Below are 19,261 nucleotides of genomic sequence, written 5' to 3'. Positions count from 1 at the left end.
AGTGCATAATTTGCTTTTTTTTCATATCGAAGAGGGGGTCTATCGTAAATTTTGGAAGGGTTTTTTAAATCAAAATCTTCCTTAACTGTGCACTTGGAATTTGGGGATTATCGTTTGCATTTTTTGTGTGTTTTGTTTTATAGAAAAGGGGGATTTAACTACAAAAACCCCTGGTAGGGGGCTTTAAACTCAAAACCCCCATGTTAGGAATTTTAAACTCAAAATCCCCTGGTAGGAGTTTTAAACTCAAAACCCCTTTAGCTGTGCTGGGGCAAGTGATGGTTTAGTACGTCTTCCCCCCCCCACCCCCCCCCCCCGTGGTAGGGGGTTTCAAACTCAAAACCACATGGTAGGGGTTTTAAACTCAAAACCCCTTTGGCTGAGATGGGTCAAGTGATGGTTTAGTATTATAATCTCACCTAAAATTAACAAAATCAAAGCAAAAAAACATGTCACTAAAGTGCGTTTCCCCCCCCCCCCCGTGGTAGGGGGTTTCAAACTCAAAACCCCCTGTCAGGGGGGTTTTAAACTCAAAACCCCTTTGGCTGCGCTGGGGCAAGTGATGGTTTAGTATTAAAATCTCACCTAAAATAAAGAAAATTAAAGCAAAAAATCAGTCACTAGTCCGTCTCCCCCCCCTCTAGGGGGGATTTCATTTCGGGGGGGGGGGGGTTGAACCCCCAAATCCGCCCCCTGGCTACGCCCATGCGGTCTGGGGGAGCGCTAGGAGCTCCCCCAGCGCGGGGCGAAGCCCCGCCGCCAAGCACTATTTCTGATATTGAAAACCAACAAAATGCATATTCTGAGGTATCTACAGTGCATTTTCCTGCTATTAAAAAGTTATATTTCAAAAACCTAATGTGCTATTCTTACTGATTTACACCCTCCCGCGCCGTTCGGCGCATTTGCTGTTAAGCTGTTTCCATAAAATTGTAGATTCCCCGCCATTACTAGCAAGGGGTCTGGGAGAGCGCTAGGAGCTCCCCCAACGCGAGGCGAAGCCCCGCCGCCGAGCACTATTTCTGGTATTGAAAGCCAACAAAATGCATATTCTGAGGTATCTACACTGCATTTTCCTGCTATTAAAATGTTTTATTTCAAAAACCTAATGTGCTATTCTTACTGACTTAGATCCTCCCGCGCCGTTCGGAGCATTTGATGTCAAGCTGTTTCCATAAAAATTTGTCACTGGTAATGTCTGAGGCCTCATCCCACCCGCCATGGGGACCTCCATGAATGAGTGGCGTCATACACTTCATTCTTTCTACTCTAAAATAGGTACTTTCTGGAGTTAGTGAAAAAATTGTAAACTCCCCGTGCTTGCTAGCAAGAGGGTCTGGGGAGCGCAGGGAGCTCCCCGAGCGCGGGGCATAGCCCCGCCGCCAAGCACTATTTCCTGTATTGAAAGCTGACAAAATGCATATTCTGAGGTATCTACAGTGTATTATCCAGCTATTTCAAAAACCTAATCTGCTATTCTTACTGACTTAGACCCTCCCGCGCCGTTCGGCGGATTTGGCGGCAAGATGTTTCCACAAAAATCTGTCACTGGCAATGTCTGAAGCCTCTTCCCACCTGCTCTGAAGACCTCCATGAAAGTGTGGCGCTAAATTGTACTAGGATATCATTGCAACTCTTCTTATGCACAATTCATTTTGTCGGAGAACATGTCCAGCAAACCTCATGCGTCGCTCTCGCACAATCTTATTAAGGGGTCGACTCCCAGTTCGGCATATGATTTCCTTGATTTAGACCTGATCTCTATAACTGACTCCTAAAATCTGTCTTAGCCATCTTTGTTGAGCCACATTTAGTGTTTTTCAATTTCGGCAGATGACTATTGACTGCAGTTTATTAATGGAGCCCAGCCACTGGTAAAAATGTGTAACCTCTCTTGAATACGCTCTTGGAATTAAGTGACTGTAGTTTGCTTTAGATTTTATATCGAAAAGAGAAGTTTTATCGTCAAAATCATCTGTTGTGGGTTTTCCACCTCAAAATGCTCTTTAGGGGGATCTTAAACTCATAACCATCTGGAGGGGGTTTAAACTTTAAAAAAAAGCCATCTGTAGAAGAGGGGTTTAAACTCAAAACCCCGATTGGATTGGCTACGTTCAAATAATTTTAGTGTGTAATTTGCATCAAACCCCTCTGAATGGGGGTTTAAACTCAAAACCCCTTTTGGCAACGCTCATAACATTTTGAGTGCATAATTTGCTTTTTTTTTTCTTACACTGAAGATGTATTTTTTGTCCTCAAACTCGAACCCCTCTGGTAGGGGTTTTAAACTCGAACCCCCCCCCCCCCCCCCCCCTGGTAGGTTTTTTTTTAACTCGAAACTCCCTGGTAGGGGGTTTTAAACTCAAAACCCCTTTGGTTGTGCTGGGGCAAGTGATGGTTTGGTATTAAAATCTCAACTAAAATAAACAAAAACAAAGCAAAAAATCAGTCACTAAATTCCGACTTCCCCCTCCGGGGGGGGGGGATTTTATTTCGGGGGGAGGGGAGGTTTGAACCCCCAAACCCCTTCCCCCCCTGAGTTGGATAGAATTTAAAACAACAATTGATAAGTAGTTTTTCACATTATCGCGTGAACTGCACTGGTTCAATATAGATATAGAACACTCAACCAAGGGGATTTTTTTTTTATGGAAATGTTTTTTTTCTTGAGGATTTGAATAAGAGATTGACTCTTTACAAAACAATTAGATCAATTAGATATTTATTATAAGACATCAGTTAGGCCAAGTTCACATCTAACTTCACATTCACTTTCACCTATCGTTTGGTCTGCTGAACCGATGCGGCACCACACAAGATGTCAACCCTTTTTCTCCATTTTTCTATGTCATTTGTCTTTGATAGAATTTCATTCTGATGTCCTTTCTGAAAATACTAAAACCTGCCTTTTTACCTGCCTGGGTGGACCACTTCGGGGGCCGATTTTGAGTTTGTGTTTCCTCACAAACTGTCTGTGTAACCTTGTTTTATTTTATTGTTTATTCATCGTTTTCTTACTTAATATTTAAATCGCCGTTTCATGTCATGAGATTTAAAAAAAATAAAAATTGCTTTACAAATAAAGTAATTTGAAGAGTACAGTGGGAGGACTGTACTGACGGGCAGTGTGAACATTGTACTGACGGGCAGTGTGAACATTGTACTGACGGACAGTGGGAACATGATTTGGAGATGACCGATTATGTGCTGATTACTTCTTTCCACTATATGCAATATGATATCGTTATATGTAATCCGTAATAGATTTTCTGTCGAGAACTTCATCACATGAGTAATTAATGTATCTTGAATTACCGAATTGGCGGTGTTTTTACTTTGAAAGTTGAAAGCATCGACTCTAGGTTTTATTTGTAATGACTATACCTGCGTTGAGATTGCAATTCTCAGAAATAAAAGGGAAAACAAGCCAAATATTTTTAAAAATATATATTTAAAAAAAAAGACACTTTCAACTCTATATTTCAATAATGTAGACGTTAATTCCCTTATTCGATATCAAACAATTTATTACCAATAATTTATTGACTATTTGGTTAATTTTCAATTGATTCTTGCTTTCTTAGGTACAATAAATAATTGTTTATAGTCTCAACTTGATCCGAAAATGAGTATGGGAGAAATAAGGAGTTCAATTATCTAAGGGGACAAAACTCTACATATTTAGCCGTACCTGTGAATATTGAAGTATTAATTTCCATTGTTAGTATCAAACAAATAATTAATTACCACTAAATAATTGACTAATTGGTAATTTTTTAAATTTATTCTGTCTTGTCTATTGTGCGAAATTTCAACTTGATCCGCGAATTGGTATGGGAGAAATAACGTGTACAACGATTTACCAGACGGACAGACAGGCAGACAGAGTGAGTTAATAGAAGCTTTGTAATAAAAATGGAAATGCTAAAGCATTCTAAAAGTACATGTTAACATTATAAACAAAATAATTTCTGTGTGAGGAATTACATAATTCTATGATTGTTTATAATTGTTTCTTGATTTAAAAAATAGCCTGTTAGGCCTACTTATTTTTTTGATCTTTATGAACTGTATGTAATATGTGTAAATCTCTCTACAGGAAGGCCGGGTTGGAGTTAGGCTAAGATGGTGGAGAAACACGACGTCAAATATATTATGGGAACTAGAGTCTTTTATTGACCACTTCTCGAAACAAGACTTAAACTCTAAGACCTCACTAGAGCAGCAAGTAGAGATTGTACGAGATGATGTATCAATGAACAACATCTGTCAATCTGACAAGTCACGTGGTCGACCGTCGCCAAGACACAACTCTGTCAAAGTGTATGTCTCGAAGAACGATGGGAACCTGAACGAGAACAAGGGGCCGGTAACCGATGAGTTTGGTTATCCTCTGGATGATGCTCTCCCTCGGATGCTAGACACATACTATTCTCCCCTTGAATCTGTGGCCAGCAGACATGTGAATGTCACTGAATACAAACCTAAAGCAAGCCTCAGTGAAATGTCCATCGACGATAAAGTCCCAGTTTTAAAAAAGCGTAGCTCAAGTTGGCCTGAATCTCTCGATCAAAAAGGCGAACCGTCTCAGGAGGATATGTTTCTTCAGGAAAGTTCTCTGAATGATGATCTTGATGCTATAAACGAGAATGTGACTTTGTCCAAAACTTTTGAATTCAAACCCTCGATCCATAGGGATTTAACGAGTGACGAGGACATTTGGCACTTCCCCTCTAGAGATGTTAGTGTCTCTAGCGACTATCAGGGCTTAGACAAGAAACACTTACATCTTCCAAAAGTAAGCGGCAATCTACTGGATGTAAACAGTCATCACAACTCGTTTCAGTATGAAGGAAGCTCAGTGGACAGTGTGGACCTGCCCCAAGTCATGCGCCGATGCCCGGTTGAAAACTGCAACGTCCCAGACTGTCTGCTGAACAACAGGCATATGGCGCTGCTAACCAGAAGAGCGAACGCAGTCAGGCGGCCATCCGTTACGAAATTTGTTAACAAAGTGAGTGACAAGTTGAGGAAGGCCATCATTATCGACGATACGCCTGTGTCTATCGAGAAACCTGTGGCTAAAACCAAAATGGTGAGCACAGATATAGCCCAGAGAACGAGACTGAAGCGAGGGGAGACTTCTAGAATGACGGACATGTTGGACTATTTGGAAACGCTCAAGTTTAACATCGCCTTTACCCCTAGGAGCGGCCCTCCAAATCCAATTGAAACTATACAACGTAGGCTGGGTCTGGAGAGGATCAACCTGCCCCCTGAGCCACACTATGATGTTATGTTCAATGAATATGACAGTAAGTCTTTGACAATACATGTCAATAATGGATGTGTGTAAATGTAATTAGTTACTATTTGTATGTATGTATGTATGTATGTATGTATGTATGTATGTATGTATGTATGTATGTATGTATGTATGTATGTATGTATGTATCAGGTATGCATGTATGTATGTATGTATGTATGTATGTATGTATGTATGTATGTATGTATGTATGTATGTATGTATGTATGTATGTATGTATGTATGTATGTATGTAATTGATGTATGTATGTATGTATGTATATAAGTAGTAGATGTATTTATGTAAGTAGTAGATGTATTTATGTAAGTAGTGGATGTATGTATGTAAGTAGAAGAGTATGTATATAGTGGATATATGTTTATTATATAAAAAATCGATGTATGCAACTAGTAGATGTATGTATGTATGTAAGTAGTGGGTGCATGTAAGTAGAAGGCCAAGATATGTAAACATTGGATGTGTGTAAGCAAGTAATGAGTCTAGGTAATTTATCTAAGCATAGTGACAATGTATGTAAATATAGGAACAATGTCTGTAAGTAGTGGTATGTACTATGTAAGTACTTTAAAGCAAAAAAAAAAAATATTTTAAATACAATTAGATTGTATAACAGAAATCACTTAATTTAGTAGTATTAAAGTCTAAAATTTCAAAACATTTTTTTTGAAGATAACCGTAGACGTAAATATACAGATTTAAAAAACAAAACAAAATGTTTTCATATAATTAGACTTTAAAAAAAACTAGATGACCCTGACGTGATTTGAACACGCAACCTTCTGATCTGGAGTCAGACGCGCTACCGTTGCGCCACAGAGTCCACCAATTTCCTATCGTGCGATTAGACAGTTCAACAACTGACCTTTAGATCTAAAGTCCGATGCTGTATCGACTGAGCTAACCAAGCGGAGGATACCAGCTCCTTTCGCCTTAGCGTGGCGCCTCTGTGGACACGTCCGCCCGGGAAAGCGGAAAGGCCAAGAACGAGAGCAAACATGGCCCCAATCGTGATCTCCGTGACCTGTATCAAAGGTGCCGCCGCAGTGGGCTACCTCAGTTATCGTCAGTTATGCTCAAGCGAGTGTACTTTCACGTGGTGAGGGTGGAAGAAAGGCTTGCTAACCAATCCGTGACCCATATCGAAGGCGCCGAACCAATCCACTGCACCATTCCCCAGCGGGGTCCATATATGCCCCTCCCCACCCCCATGGATCGCAATGGTACATTATCGGAATATGAAGTGTCCCCACGTGGGCTCGTCTCCTGCCTCGCATTGGATGGGGGAACCCATTGCGTTGGCTCAAGGGATAGTGATACATGCACATAAAGATGTGATTAAATGATCATCTAGTCGGTGGGGGCCTTCAGACAGAAGAGTCGGTGGTGAGCCAACCTTCAACCCGGCCACAGGATAAAATCCTTTCCCTTGTCAAAGGTTCTTAAAGGGATTTATCTCGAACCTTTTTGGACATCTCAACGAGCTAACCGAGTGTTAAAAATGAAGTGAGTCATTGACGGCATGTTCCTCTTTCAAACCTTGTGATGTATAGGGCAGATGATGTAAAGGTAATTTGATTATGTTGTCCACGGTTAACGAGGGTATAATGTGACCTGTACAACGACCAACAGCCTTTTATTTCCCCAACTAATGTCAGGTACTCATAAGCCCCCCTAAGGATCACGAAATTAAGAATCCCTATCTTCGAAACCTCCCGGTTCGGAAGCCAAACGATTTACCACTCAGCCACAGCATCTCCGTTGACAGAAATATCTAAAAAAATATGCATGGCTATTTTGTTACGCACTATTATAGTCTCCCTTGTTTGTTTTTTTACTATTAATAGTGAATTAATAGTGAATAGTTGTAAAAATGGTGTATTTTTATGAAAACTGCTTGCATATTTATTTTTTTAAATTTAATATATCGCTTTCAGAAAAAAAAAAGCCGTTGCATCATAAATTTGAAAGATCTAAAATACCAAGATGGTGGCTTTTTAAAAATTATCTTTTCTAGTTTTTGTGAAATAATTGCGATCAACGATGACAGATTTACCACTTCTTAATTTTGAAACTTGGTCCAATTAACAAGAGCTGGGGAAAAATGATTTGTATAAAAAATAATTGATAGTTTTATCAGCAAGAAAGCACATGATGCATTTGTAGCCTAGTAACTATCATTTCGTAAACTTGATTTTTTGCGAATTAGTAATATACTTTAACAATGAATACTTTGAAAAAACAACCTACCCTAGCTACGCCACAGCTACAACTTCTGCCTTATAGATCATCCTATCCCCTAGCTACGCCACAGCTACATCATCTGCCTTATAGATCATCCTATCCCCTAGCTACGCCACAGCTACAACTTCTGCCTTATAGATCATCCTATCCCCTAGCTACGCCACAGCTACAACTTCTGCCTTTAGATCATCCTATCCTCTAGCTACGCCACAGCTACAACTTCTGCCTTATAGATCATCATATCCCCTAGCTACGCCACAGCTACAACTTCTGCCTTATAGATCATCATATCCCCTAGCTACGCCACAGCTACAACTTCTGCCTTATAGATCATCCTATCCCCTAGCTACGCCACAGCTACAACTTCTGCCTTATAGATCATCATATCCCCTAGCTACGCCACAGCTACAACTTCTGCCTTATAGATCATCATATCCCCTAGCTACGCCACAGCTACAACTTCTGCCTTATAGATCATCATATCCCCTAGCTACGCCACAGCTACAACTTCTGCCTTATAGATCATCATATCCCCTAGCTACGCCACAGCTACAACTTCTGCCTTTAGATCATCATATCCCCTAGCTACGCCACAGCTACAACTTCTGCCTTTAGATCATCATATCCCCTAGCTACGCCACAGCTACATCATCTGCCCTATGGATCGCAAGGTAGAAATTTTTTTAAAAATAAATTTAATAAAAGAGGGCAACATATGAACAGCACTGCTCATTTTTAACCCTTCTCTCAGGCGCTCGTTTGGAGTCAGGAAGAGATCATCTTATTGCAGCCAAAGACTGGTTAAAGTCATCCTACAAAGACGCTAATGGGATTGAAAAGATTACTGCCGTGAGAAACCCAAGTCACAATTATCTGATACAACAAAAAAAGGTGAGCTGCACACTCACTAGTATAATATCGAGATGTCCAATCTAAGTAATTGTTCTAGACTACTTTTCTAAATTAATACTGAACAAACAAAACCTTCCGAAGCAGTAGGGCGTCACTGGGGTCGGTGTTACCCGGTGCGGTAAGCTCAGGGTATCACCCCCTCCCAAGGTAAAAAAAATCTCTCCCTTAAAAAAAAACAACAACAAATATTGTTTATTTCCTTTCCTTTATGTTGAAAAATAAAACTGTAAGCTAATTAATTGATTGGTTACATTCGAAAACAATTTTTGAGTCTATTTTAAAATGTCGTTGTTTTTGACATTTCATCAAAAGTGATTACATAAATTTAAAATGTACAATTATTGATTTGAGAAACATTGAGTTGAACATGTTTATTACAGATTTTTAAAAGAAAAAGTTTTAAATGATACTAGTGTTTCTCAGCTGCTTCCAAAACGTCAAGCACTGAACAGGTTTACGTTATGTGAGACATGTGAGCCTGGACTAGCAACAAAGGATGTGGATCAGTTTTGTAGATTTTGAAAACAAAAAGTGTGATAACGTCCATCGGAATCACTCTAGAAAATAGCAACAAAGGATGTGGAGCAGTTTTGTAGATTTTGAAAACAAAAAGTATGATAACGTCCATCGGAATCACTCTAGAAAATAGCAACAAAGGATGTGGATCAGTTTTGTAGATTTTGAAAACAAAAAGTGTGATAACGTCCATCGGAATCACTCTAGAAAATAGCAACAAAGGATGTGGAGCAGTTTTGTAGATTTTGAAAACAAAAAGTGTGATAACGTCCATCGGAATCACTCTAGAAAATAGCAACAAAGGATGTGGAGCAGTTTTGTAGATTTTGAAAACAAAAAGTGTGATAACGTCCATCGGAATCACTCTAGAAAATAGCAACAAAGGATGTGGAGCAGTTTTGTAGATTTTGAAAACAAAAAGTGTGATAACGTCCATCGGAATCACTCTAGAAAATAGCAACAAAGGATGTGGAGCAGTTTTGTAGATTTTGAAAACAAAAAGTGTGATAACGTCCATCGGAATCACTCTAGAAAATAGCAACAAAGGATGTGGAGCAGTTTTGTAGATTTTGAAAACAAAAAGTGTGATAACGTCCATCGGAATCACTCTAGAAAATAGCAACAAAGGATGTGGAGCAGTTTTGTAGATTTTGAAAACAAAAAGTGTGATAACGTCCATCGGAATCACTCTAGAAAATAGCAACAAAGGATGTGGAGCAGTTTTGTAGATTTTGAAAACAAAAAGTGTGATAACGTCCATCGGAATCACTCTAGAAAATAGCAACAAAGGATGTGGAGCAGTTTTGTAGATTTTGAAAACAAAAAGTGTGATAACGTCCATCGGAATCACTCTAGAAAATAGCAACAAAGGATGTGGAGCAGTTTTGTAGATTTTGAAAACAAAAAGTGTGATAACGTCCATCGGAATCACTCTAGAAAATAGCAACAAAGGATGTGGAGCAGTTTTGTAGATTTTGAAAACAAAAAGTGTGATAACGTCCATCGGAATCACTCTAGAAAATAGCAACAAAGGATGTGGAGCAGTTTTGTAGATTTTGAAAACAAAAAGTGTGATAACGTCCATCGGAATCACTCTAGAAAATAGCAACAAAGGATGTGGAGCAGTTTTGTAGATTTTGAAAACAAAAAGTGTGATAACGTCCATCGGAATCACTCTAGAAAATAGCAACAAAGGATGTGGAGCAGTTTTGTAGATTTTGAAAACAAAAAGTGTGATAACGTCCATCGGAATCACTCTAGAAAATAGCAACAAAGGATGTGGAGCAGTTTTGTAGATTTTGAAAACAAAAAGTGTGATAACGTCCATCGGAATCACTCTAGAAAATAGCAACAAAGGATGTGGAGCAGTTTTGTAGATTTTGAAAACAAAAAGTGTGATAACGTCCATCGGAATCACTCTAGAAAATAGCAACAAAGGATGTGGAGCAGTTTTGTAGATTTTGAAAACAAAAAGTGTGATAACGTCCATCGGAATCACTCTAGAAAATAGCAACAAAGGATGTGGAGCAGTTTTGTAGATTTTGAAAACAAAAAGTGTGATAACGTCCATCGGAATCACTCTAGAAAATAGCAACCCTAACCCAATGTGTCCAGATTCAGCGACATGTCTAAAGCAAATCAAGCTGTTGTGTCACAACAGACGATGGAACATCGAGACGAATATTAGATTAGGCTTTATCTCATCCCCGCTTCTCTTTCTTGCAGCCAGGGACGATGTCATTGAAATTCATTTAAAAGGCTACATTCCAATTCCAATCAATACATTTCTACACTGTTCAAGATAATTATTCTGATTTGTGAAGGTTTTCGTAGCGGGGCCAACTCGAGATCAAGTGACAACTCCCCCGTACCAATAAAGAATTTGTATGTGACTGGACATGTCATCTAAAGGACGTCGTTGTTGGTCCCTTTATAGATTCATCCGAATAAATTTATACTTACGTCGATGTCTAAAACAAATAAAGGCCTTAAGTTTCTTGTTTTTCGTTTAGTATGTATAAGGAATTTACTTTAAAGTGTAAAAGATGTTGTTTTTTTTTCAAATCACGACGCACAAAGTGTTGCTTTTAAATACAATAATATAAAATCTTAAAACAATTTACTGGCACTCATGCGGCCCTATCGGTGGCCCTACCGGCCCAATAGGGTACCGGCCCACCAGGCATTTGCCCGAATGCCCATATAGTCAGTCCGCCCCTGCCTGGAGATTAAAATCCACCTACACAATACAATCATTGTTCCAATGGCCACCTAACTTCGAGACGTGGAAGGTTGAAAAGAGGCTGAGCAGTGATGGCTGAGAAGTGATGGCTGAGAAGGATCCTACGAATAACATACCGAGATAATGTAACCCATAGAGAAATCATCTCCCGCACAGACATTCGCCGTCTAAGGGAAGAGGCGACTGAAAGTCAATGGACCTCATTCACCAATCGTAAACAAACAACATTTAGCCATGTGGTGCTTTATCTCTTCTATATAATTTACGATCTCATGTTTAATTCATGATGGTTGTCACGTGACAGTTTATTACGTTGTTTTATCAATAAGATCACGTGACTAAATGTTGTTTGTTTACGATTGGTGAATGAGGTGCATTGACATTTGTGCGTCTTATCATTAGACAAGACGAAACACGTTTACCAAAATCAGCCGAAAAGAGGAACGCAAAAAAAAAAAGCCGTCCACTTTTTTTCATGGCGTCACAACTTTTGAGAAGGAAAGTGGCTGTGAAAGTCGCCTAAGACTGATTTCTGTGGAGAGATCTTGCAGCCCTATGCTTCGAATGGCGCGTGAGGGGCTTAAGTCTATGTGTTTCTCAACACTGTACAAAAAAAAAGTTCGCCACTCAACTGGTCCGATAAGATGTTTGGGGGAGCGCCTTAAGCTCAATCAGAGTTTTCCGGGGCGACCGTACCGGCCCCTTACCCGAATGTCTATAGGGCTAGTTCACTCCTGAATAAAGCTTTTAGAGTTCTTGGGAAAGTTAGTTGTTGTTTTTTTGTTGAGGACATTACTTTCTACGCTTCACTGACAGACATTTTAAAGAACAATTTTAATTTTGTCTCGTTTACTTTCCTTACAGAAGCGGAAAGAGAAAATGTTTTACTTAACCGGGAAGGCAGCGTACCGTTACTACATACTTTTAACTTTGGTAAGTTAGTGTTTACAAAGTGGACGCTGTTCGTCTCCACATTCCTCTAAATATTGCGCACGTAAAATAAAAGAGAGAAGTAACCCGAGAGTGGGTAGAACACGTGCAGAAAGTGTGTGTGTGTGTGTGTGAGAGAGAGAGAGAGAGAGGAAAAGACTGAAACGATGTATCTAAAAAGAGGGGGAGGACAGGAAGCGATAGAGGAGATGAAAAAGTGGTGAGTGAGATCAAGAGAGAGGTAGAACTAAAACATGGCTAGACAGAAAAAGAGATACAAATAAAATGATGCAAATAATTTATTTTTCGTCAAACAATTGTGGCTTGCAGTCAATGGAAATCTTTGCTGCTGTTATAAAATAAGTTGTAGGCCTAACTTGGTGTGACAAGTCAAAAACTCGCTGTCAGAGTCACTAAAATTTATCACAGCATTAAATATTATTTTTCATTATTTATTTATTTTATTTTAATTATTTCCCCATCCTACCCCTAAATTATTCACCCGCCCCACCTTTTCCGCTCCAGGCTAGACTTGGTTGACCTCCTTGGAGATAGCTAAGGCGCGTCCTGTCATTTATCTGCCCTTGATCGGGGAAAGGTAAACACACATTCTCTGTGATCTTACCGACAGGATGTCTGACAGCCGCAGTGGACACCACCTTGTGTGGAATGCAAGTCACTCCTCCCCCCCCTCCTTTCTCCTATGTCTCTCTTTGATCTAGGAGACCACCAGGACAAACCCACCCATTGACCTCCCAATGTGCGAATCCCATCTCTTGTCGGACTTCACCCACGTGTAAGATAATTCTAAGCCTAGGACATTTCCTGTGTCCGCCCACATTTTCCAGGCCTTTGTATATAAGGTAAATTAAATCAAGTCAGACTCTCTTCTTTCTCATTCGAGCTGAGCAGTCGGGACTGCTTCATATATTCTTTTTCATCGAGGAATACCTGGTGCCTCCCTCAGGTGTTTGCCTATTTGTTTGATATCAAGAATCACCTACCTTTGTGCTTAGTGCTATTCAGCACTGCACTGGCTCACTGACCTGCCTATGTTTGTGCTTAGTGCTATTCAGCACTGCACTTGCCTACTGAGATCTACTCAACTCTACCACTTGGCGCTATCGGCATTGCCCGCCTATTCGACAGCCCACCTGTCAAGCTATTAGGTGCGACGTCCCTATAGATTCAGATCTGTGTGAGACGTCATAGCTACGCCAACCCTCTGCAACTCACTGGACATATCCTGACAACTACGCTGCCCACGGCAGATCAGCTCTGCCCGCAGTAACCTTGTGTCCACGGTAGCCGGGCCACCCACCCTACTGTGCCCACTACAGATATCAGAACTTTGGATTGAGACTCCACAAGGACTATATCATCGGCGTCCCTCTACCCGCTAGAGCGCCACCTCCAGCTGGAGAACCTCAAGCCAGGACACAGCCAGCTGCGACATCAATAGGACAACCAGCTAAGTCAGAGGACAAAGTGACATACTCTTATTAGGTGCAAGAGTGATGATTAAATCTATTATTATTTAGAGATAGATGCAAACCTCCCCCTTTTTATTCTTATATGTATATTTATGTAAATAAATATTATTCATTTTTAACTTTTGTATCTATCTTTCATTGCTTGTCTCGTTGCGTGTCTGCTCCCGATTCATATGCTGATAGGTTGGGGTGTGATAGCTTTAAAAATAATCATCCCCTAGACATTTAACGCGCCAAACACACGTCACATTACCCCACCTGTCACACTTGGTGAAGAGAATAATTCTCAAGGATACAACTTGTTCCTGAAGTATCCACTCAATCGTTGGTAATTTTATACTCAATCAATTCGGATACGCCAGAAACAAGTATTGGGCAGCTAAATAGTCTGTGGTGGATGAGTAGGCCTACTTTATCATTTTAAATCTAAACATACAAGAAACATGCTGAATGTTTTAATATAAACTTTGTAAAAAAATCATTGGTTGCCAATGTTTTTAAGATAAAAGAAAAAGATCATTGGTTTCCATGTTTCTTAAAATAAAAGACCATTGCTTGTCCATGTTTCTTAAAATAAAAGATCATTGGCTGTCCGTGTTTCTTAAAAAAAAAAAGATCATTGGTTGTCCATGCTTATTGAAATAAAAGATTATTGGTTGTCCATGCTTCATTATACAAAGTACCGCTGCACATTACACTTGGTACTGGGTATTTACTTAGTTGCATACGTTTTTGAAAGAGATGCCACATTTAGTAGTCCAAACCTAAACAGATCCACTCCTTGTTTTACTTATAGTTGACTGAAGGATTTTGAAATGGGAGTTCAATAAGTTTAAGACATTGTCTTCAAGTCCGAAGTATTCCACGCCAGACCGAGACCAATCGTTATAGAAAGCTTGAGAACGTGTTCAGGCCTTTTATAACGATTGGTCTCGCGCAGACCCAGTTGCGACCAACATATTTTGTCACATTTATCTGACTAAGTTGAAACGTTTCTTCTACAAGATGCTTTCAGGTTTAGAATGGCTTCTCTTCAAGATGTATAAATGCTCCTAAATGATAAGCGTCTCAAATGAGCTCTAAGAACCAAGTCCAGCTCATGTTCTGCTCGTGCGGTTTAGTCACTGAGCGTTGACGATCATAGAAGTCATAATGTACTTATTAACAGCCCTTAAATATTTTACTATTTTCTTGAACAGACCGAGACTAAGATGAAAATCAGCCGACTTAAACTGGAAAAGGAAAGTCTAATGAAGAAGTACGAGTGGAAACAAAGAACATTAATGGATATCGTTAAAATAGCAAGAGGTTTGCGACTTAACAGTTTTATAGTAGACTTAATCTTATTTTTTACAAGAATTCTATTCAACTCGTTTTTTCGTGGGTGGAACCTGGGCACGGATCTCGAAAATTTTCTTAGAAATTTAACAGTTGATGCAGGGGCGGACTGGCAACAGGGTGGGCATGGGCCAAATGGACCACTATGAATGATAATAAGTACAGTAACTGTGATTGGCATTCTTTTACATTTCATAAAAGAACTTTACAAACTGTACAGTGTAATACTAAGATCATAGGCGTCTCTTAGATCTATAAACATATACCATGCTACTGGTGATTTAAAGTACAATCCTCTATATACACTAAGTGATTTTAACAAACAAGATAAGATTTATATTTTGTATAGTCCTGTAGAAGTGGCATAAGTCTAAACATATTCGGGTGAAATCTAGAACGAGACGCTGAGCTTATAAATTAGTAACGAATTTCCGGTTATAAAAGGGATAATGTATAGTGTAATCTACACATTCCCTGTTACAAAGGACTCAAATAAAGTGTTATAAAGCGTGTCCAGTCGTGGTTCGTGGCAAGATCCCGGCATTTCCCTGCCGCGAATTTTATTCCGTTAGGGATATAGAAATGTTCGTAAGATACAAATATGAACAGGTCAATGACTATTGTGAGCTACGGAGGTGAGAGCAAAGACAGTTGTCTTGTAAGAACTGTTCAAATGGTTGTTATTGAATTTGAATCAAGTACAATTGATTGACACGGGAATGTGTTGTACTCATTAGCTTGACTTTTGAATTAGGGCTTACGCAGGTAACTTGTGAAAGAAGTTTCGGCACGTTAAAATGTTTCAAGAATAGGCTGACTTGACACAAGAACACTTGCAAGGTTTTATCTTTAAGGCTTTTGAAAATGTTTGTTGATGAGGGACCTTTTTATCCTTAACAAATTAATGTATTGCAACAAGAACTTTTTCTTGCTCCATTTTTCAAGTATTACACGCTTTTAAGTATATCAAATCGTCTCAAAATCATTTATTAAAGTAATTTATTCCAACTATTCTATTCAAACTAATCAATGTTGCAATTGTACAGAGTGTGCACAATGAGATAGCTCTATAACCTGAAAGTCCAGCTGGTATCTGGTTTTAGACATACAGCACGTTAAAGGGGGCCAATCTAAACCCATTTTTTGCATCCTTGCGTTAAGTTTTCGAGGCTTTAAAAGTAATGTAAAGTTCACCTTTCAGACCTTGTGGTCTATAGGGCATATGAGGTAAAGTTCATCTGTTTCTGTGGCCTACGGTTAACGAGGGTGTCATGTAGCCAGCGCAACGACCAAGCGCCTTTACTTTTCCCCAACTAATGTCAGGTGAACTCAGAGGCGCCCAAAGATCCCGAAATTAAAAAATCCCAGTCTTCACCAGAATTCGAACCTGGGACCCCCTTGGATCAGAAGCCAAGCGCTTTACCGCCCAGACACCGCGCCTCTTTTGATGCTTTATCAAATCTAAATTATTTTGAGAGCAGGTAACAATATATGTAGGTGGTATGGCAATCAATTTGTGGACAGGAAGGTATGGTAATGCCAGGACCGATTTTGACACCGATTTCTGCCCCTGAGTTGATGTAAATCGCTGAGAAAAGAATTCCTAGCACGTTGGCAACACTTGGAACATTCTAGTTTGACCGTAATACTTGCTGAAAGTAAAAAGAACTCAATTTAAATTTGGCTCGAGAACAAAATATTTACCTTGAACGGACTATACGCCTTAAGGTATTTCCGCATGTGCAGCGTGTGCATTATTTCATTCAAGAGTTTAATAATTGTATTGTAACAAATGTACAGTGACTGGTAGAGGTCAACGTGTGACCCCGGCGAGATGACCCAGCAGCGAGTGTTCTCTGGAATCTAAGCGTATAAACAAAGACAGGATGTGACGTGTCCTCACGTGATGTTCCAGAAGGTACAAGCAGTGTTTGTGCAACATTGGAGAAGCGATCAGGGACTCTATATAAACCTGAGAGTTCATGTGCAAAGTCAGTCGTCATTACAGTCGTCGGTACTGTTGTCTGCTGTGCGAGACAGTAGAAGAGAGATGTGTACAACTCGATGCAAGTTAACTAGGGTTGAATTAACTGGAGTGAGTACAGTCGTTAAAGTCTATACCAGTGGTTCCCAAACTTTTTTGTCTCGTAGACCCCTTGCCATGTTTTCTGGTGTTTGGTAGACCCCTGCTTAACTTGGAAATTTTGGCAAATTCATCAACATTTTTTAAAACAAATTTCTTACTGTAGTGAGTTTAAGAGTGAAAAAGTCAATTAAAACTACTTGGTACGTTATAGAGATCTCTCTCTTTATTGATAACATTTAAATTTAAACCAATTAAAATAACAATGAATGTGTATTACTGGAATCAACAACAAACACACTGGAAATGTTTTTTTTTTTGCAGGTTTACCCTACGTTGCTATGGATATTATGTTTCATATAGGAATTTGTTGTTCTATGAAGTAGTCCTTCCAACATTAAATATTAATTAATTAATTAATTAATTTGCCTTAAAAATCATTGTAAAAGGTTTTTCGCAAAGGGCAGTTTCTCGTTTATTTCTTTATCTTTCACGTGTGACTCAAATATTGAATCTGAGGAACTATATTCATTATCAGGAGAAGGGGCGAAGGCGAGTAACTAAAGCCTAAACCATAAGCTTCGAGCAGGAAGTCCTTGGCTACCCACCTAGCAGAAGGAAAACTGAATTCAAAACTCTGCTGCCTTGCAACTAGACCTAAACACGGAAAAGAATTCTAGGGTCAACCCTGAGGAAAAATCAGGAGACAGCGACCATTAGGCAGTTTGTAGCACACAGTGCTACACTTTGTCAGACCTGTGACGCCTCTGATTCCAAACTGTATATATGTCGTTTGCAAAGAATAGCATTATAAGCTTTTCATTCTATAGGCCTCACTCATGCCACCGCTCTGGCCTTGAACTGTATTGTTGCTTAAAAAAACTATTGTAATAATATCAGATGGAGGTTTATGTAAAACAGTTTTAAACTACAACGGCTGGTAAAATCAATGTTTGACCCATGCTATTTTCCGTATTTTGCTATAAATAAAGAGATCCTGTAAGACGCTCACAACCCATCATCTTCTCTACATGATGTCGAAATTTTGTGGGTCTATTCTGAACTTTATCTTTGAGTGTTTGAATGAAAGTTTTAAGCAAACGCTTGTTTGAAAAGGAAGGAATGAATTCCAATTTTAAATAATCAACGCTGTACAATCTACATTTCTGTTTGTTAAACATAAGTTACATGTAGACAGAATTAATCTATTCAAATAAGTATTGAATTTAAATACAATGATTTTTTCGTTTGATTAGCATGATACTAATTTAAAGGATAAACAAAGCTACAAATCATATATTAGTGCATCATGAAATAATTACATTAATGGAATGTGAAAATTAAAGACACGACCTGCTTAAATGTAATCCATTATCGTAGACCCCCGTGGACATCTCATAGACCCCCAATTTATTTTTTCACTTTCGTAGACCCCTTGGAAGTCGTCGTAGACCCCTGGGGGTCTATATAGACCACTTTGGGAATCACTGGTCTATACAGAGAACTACAGTAGACTTGAGCAGTTACAGTCGATGTAAGACGTGTACGGCTCCGATTCGATAGAGTTGAGTACGACTCGGAACAGCTAAGTAGAACGGAATCGGCTCGATGCAAGTTGAGAAGAGATGAAATGTAACGAAGTATAGTTAACTGTAAACTACCAGATATTGTACAGTCTTCTACGCTACATGTTACAGTGATGAATTGCTAGAGTTAATAGTCAATAAATAAAGTCATATGAAGCTGAAAGTTGAGTTGTCTAGTTCTTTGCAGTGTTTTTATTTGTGTCTACTAGTACATTTAGCCAGAATATACAGAAATACGTCACAGTATGTTCAGGAACATTTTGTGCATCTCTTCTTCTATGTCTGAATCTAAATTCCTATCATTAGAATATTATAAAGTGTTATAGATTTCTACATTCGCTTAACCAGGATTTTTTCCCGGGGAGGGGTGGTAAATAATCAGGACCGACCTTACAAATTGCGGGGCCCAATTTGATAAATGCTTGCGAGGCTCCTCTTCTATTTTGTTTTGTTTACAATAACAACTATTACTATTAATTATATTATATCAACATTTATTATATATCATGCAAAGGAAGCAACTCAATCGCAATATTCGCCAGTGCCTTAATTAAGTGGCGTCAATCGTACGAAACACTAAATATGTTAACCCT

At 39.2% G+C, this 19,261-nt stretch overlaps 1 protein-coding gene and 1 non-coding gene across 3 annotated transcripts in view; one reads left to right on the top strand and one right to left on the bottom strand.

Moving 5' to 3' along the window:
- LOC106051650 (uncharacterized) overlaps window positions 1–19,261 on the top strand; it is a 38,025-nt gene that overhangs the window by 5,699 nt on the left and 13,065 nt on the right. For both annotated transcript variants that reach the window (XM_056037910.1, XM_056037904.1), the window contains exons 3-6: window positions 4,100–5,315; window positions 8,320–8,459; window positions 12,103–12,171; window positions 14,861–14,969. In XM_056037910.1, the coding sequence (XP_055893885.1) occupies window positions 4,100–5,315; window positions 8,320–8,459; window positions 12,103–12,171; window positions 14,861–14,969 (1,534 nt within the window). The remainder of the gene's footprint in view (window positions 1–4,099; window positions 5,316–8,319; window positions 8,460–12,102; window positions 12,172–14,860; window positions 14,970–19,261) is intronic.
- On the bottom strand, window positions 6,076–6,147 carry Trnaw-cca (transfer RNA tryptophan (anticodon CCA)). Its single transcript has one exon. It is a non-coding gene; the product is annotated as a tRNA-Trp (tRNA).

Source organism: Biomphalaria glabrata, chromosome 1, assembly GCF_947242115.1.
Source record: "Biomphalaria glabrata chromosome 1, xgBioGlab47.1, whole genome shotgun sequence".
Classification (NCBI taxonomy): Eukaryota; Metazoa; Mollusca; class Gastropoda; family Planorbidae; genus Biomphalaria; species Biomphalaria glabrata.
The sequence above is the reverse complement of the archived record's forward strand: the minus strand, read 5'-3'. Positions and strand labels throughout refer to the sequence as shown.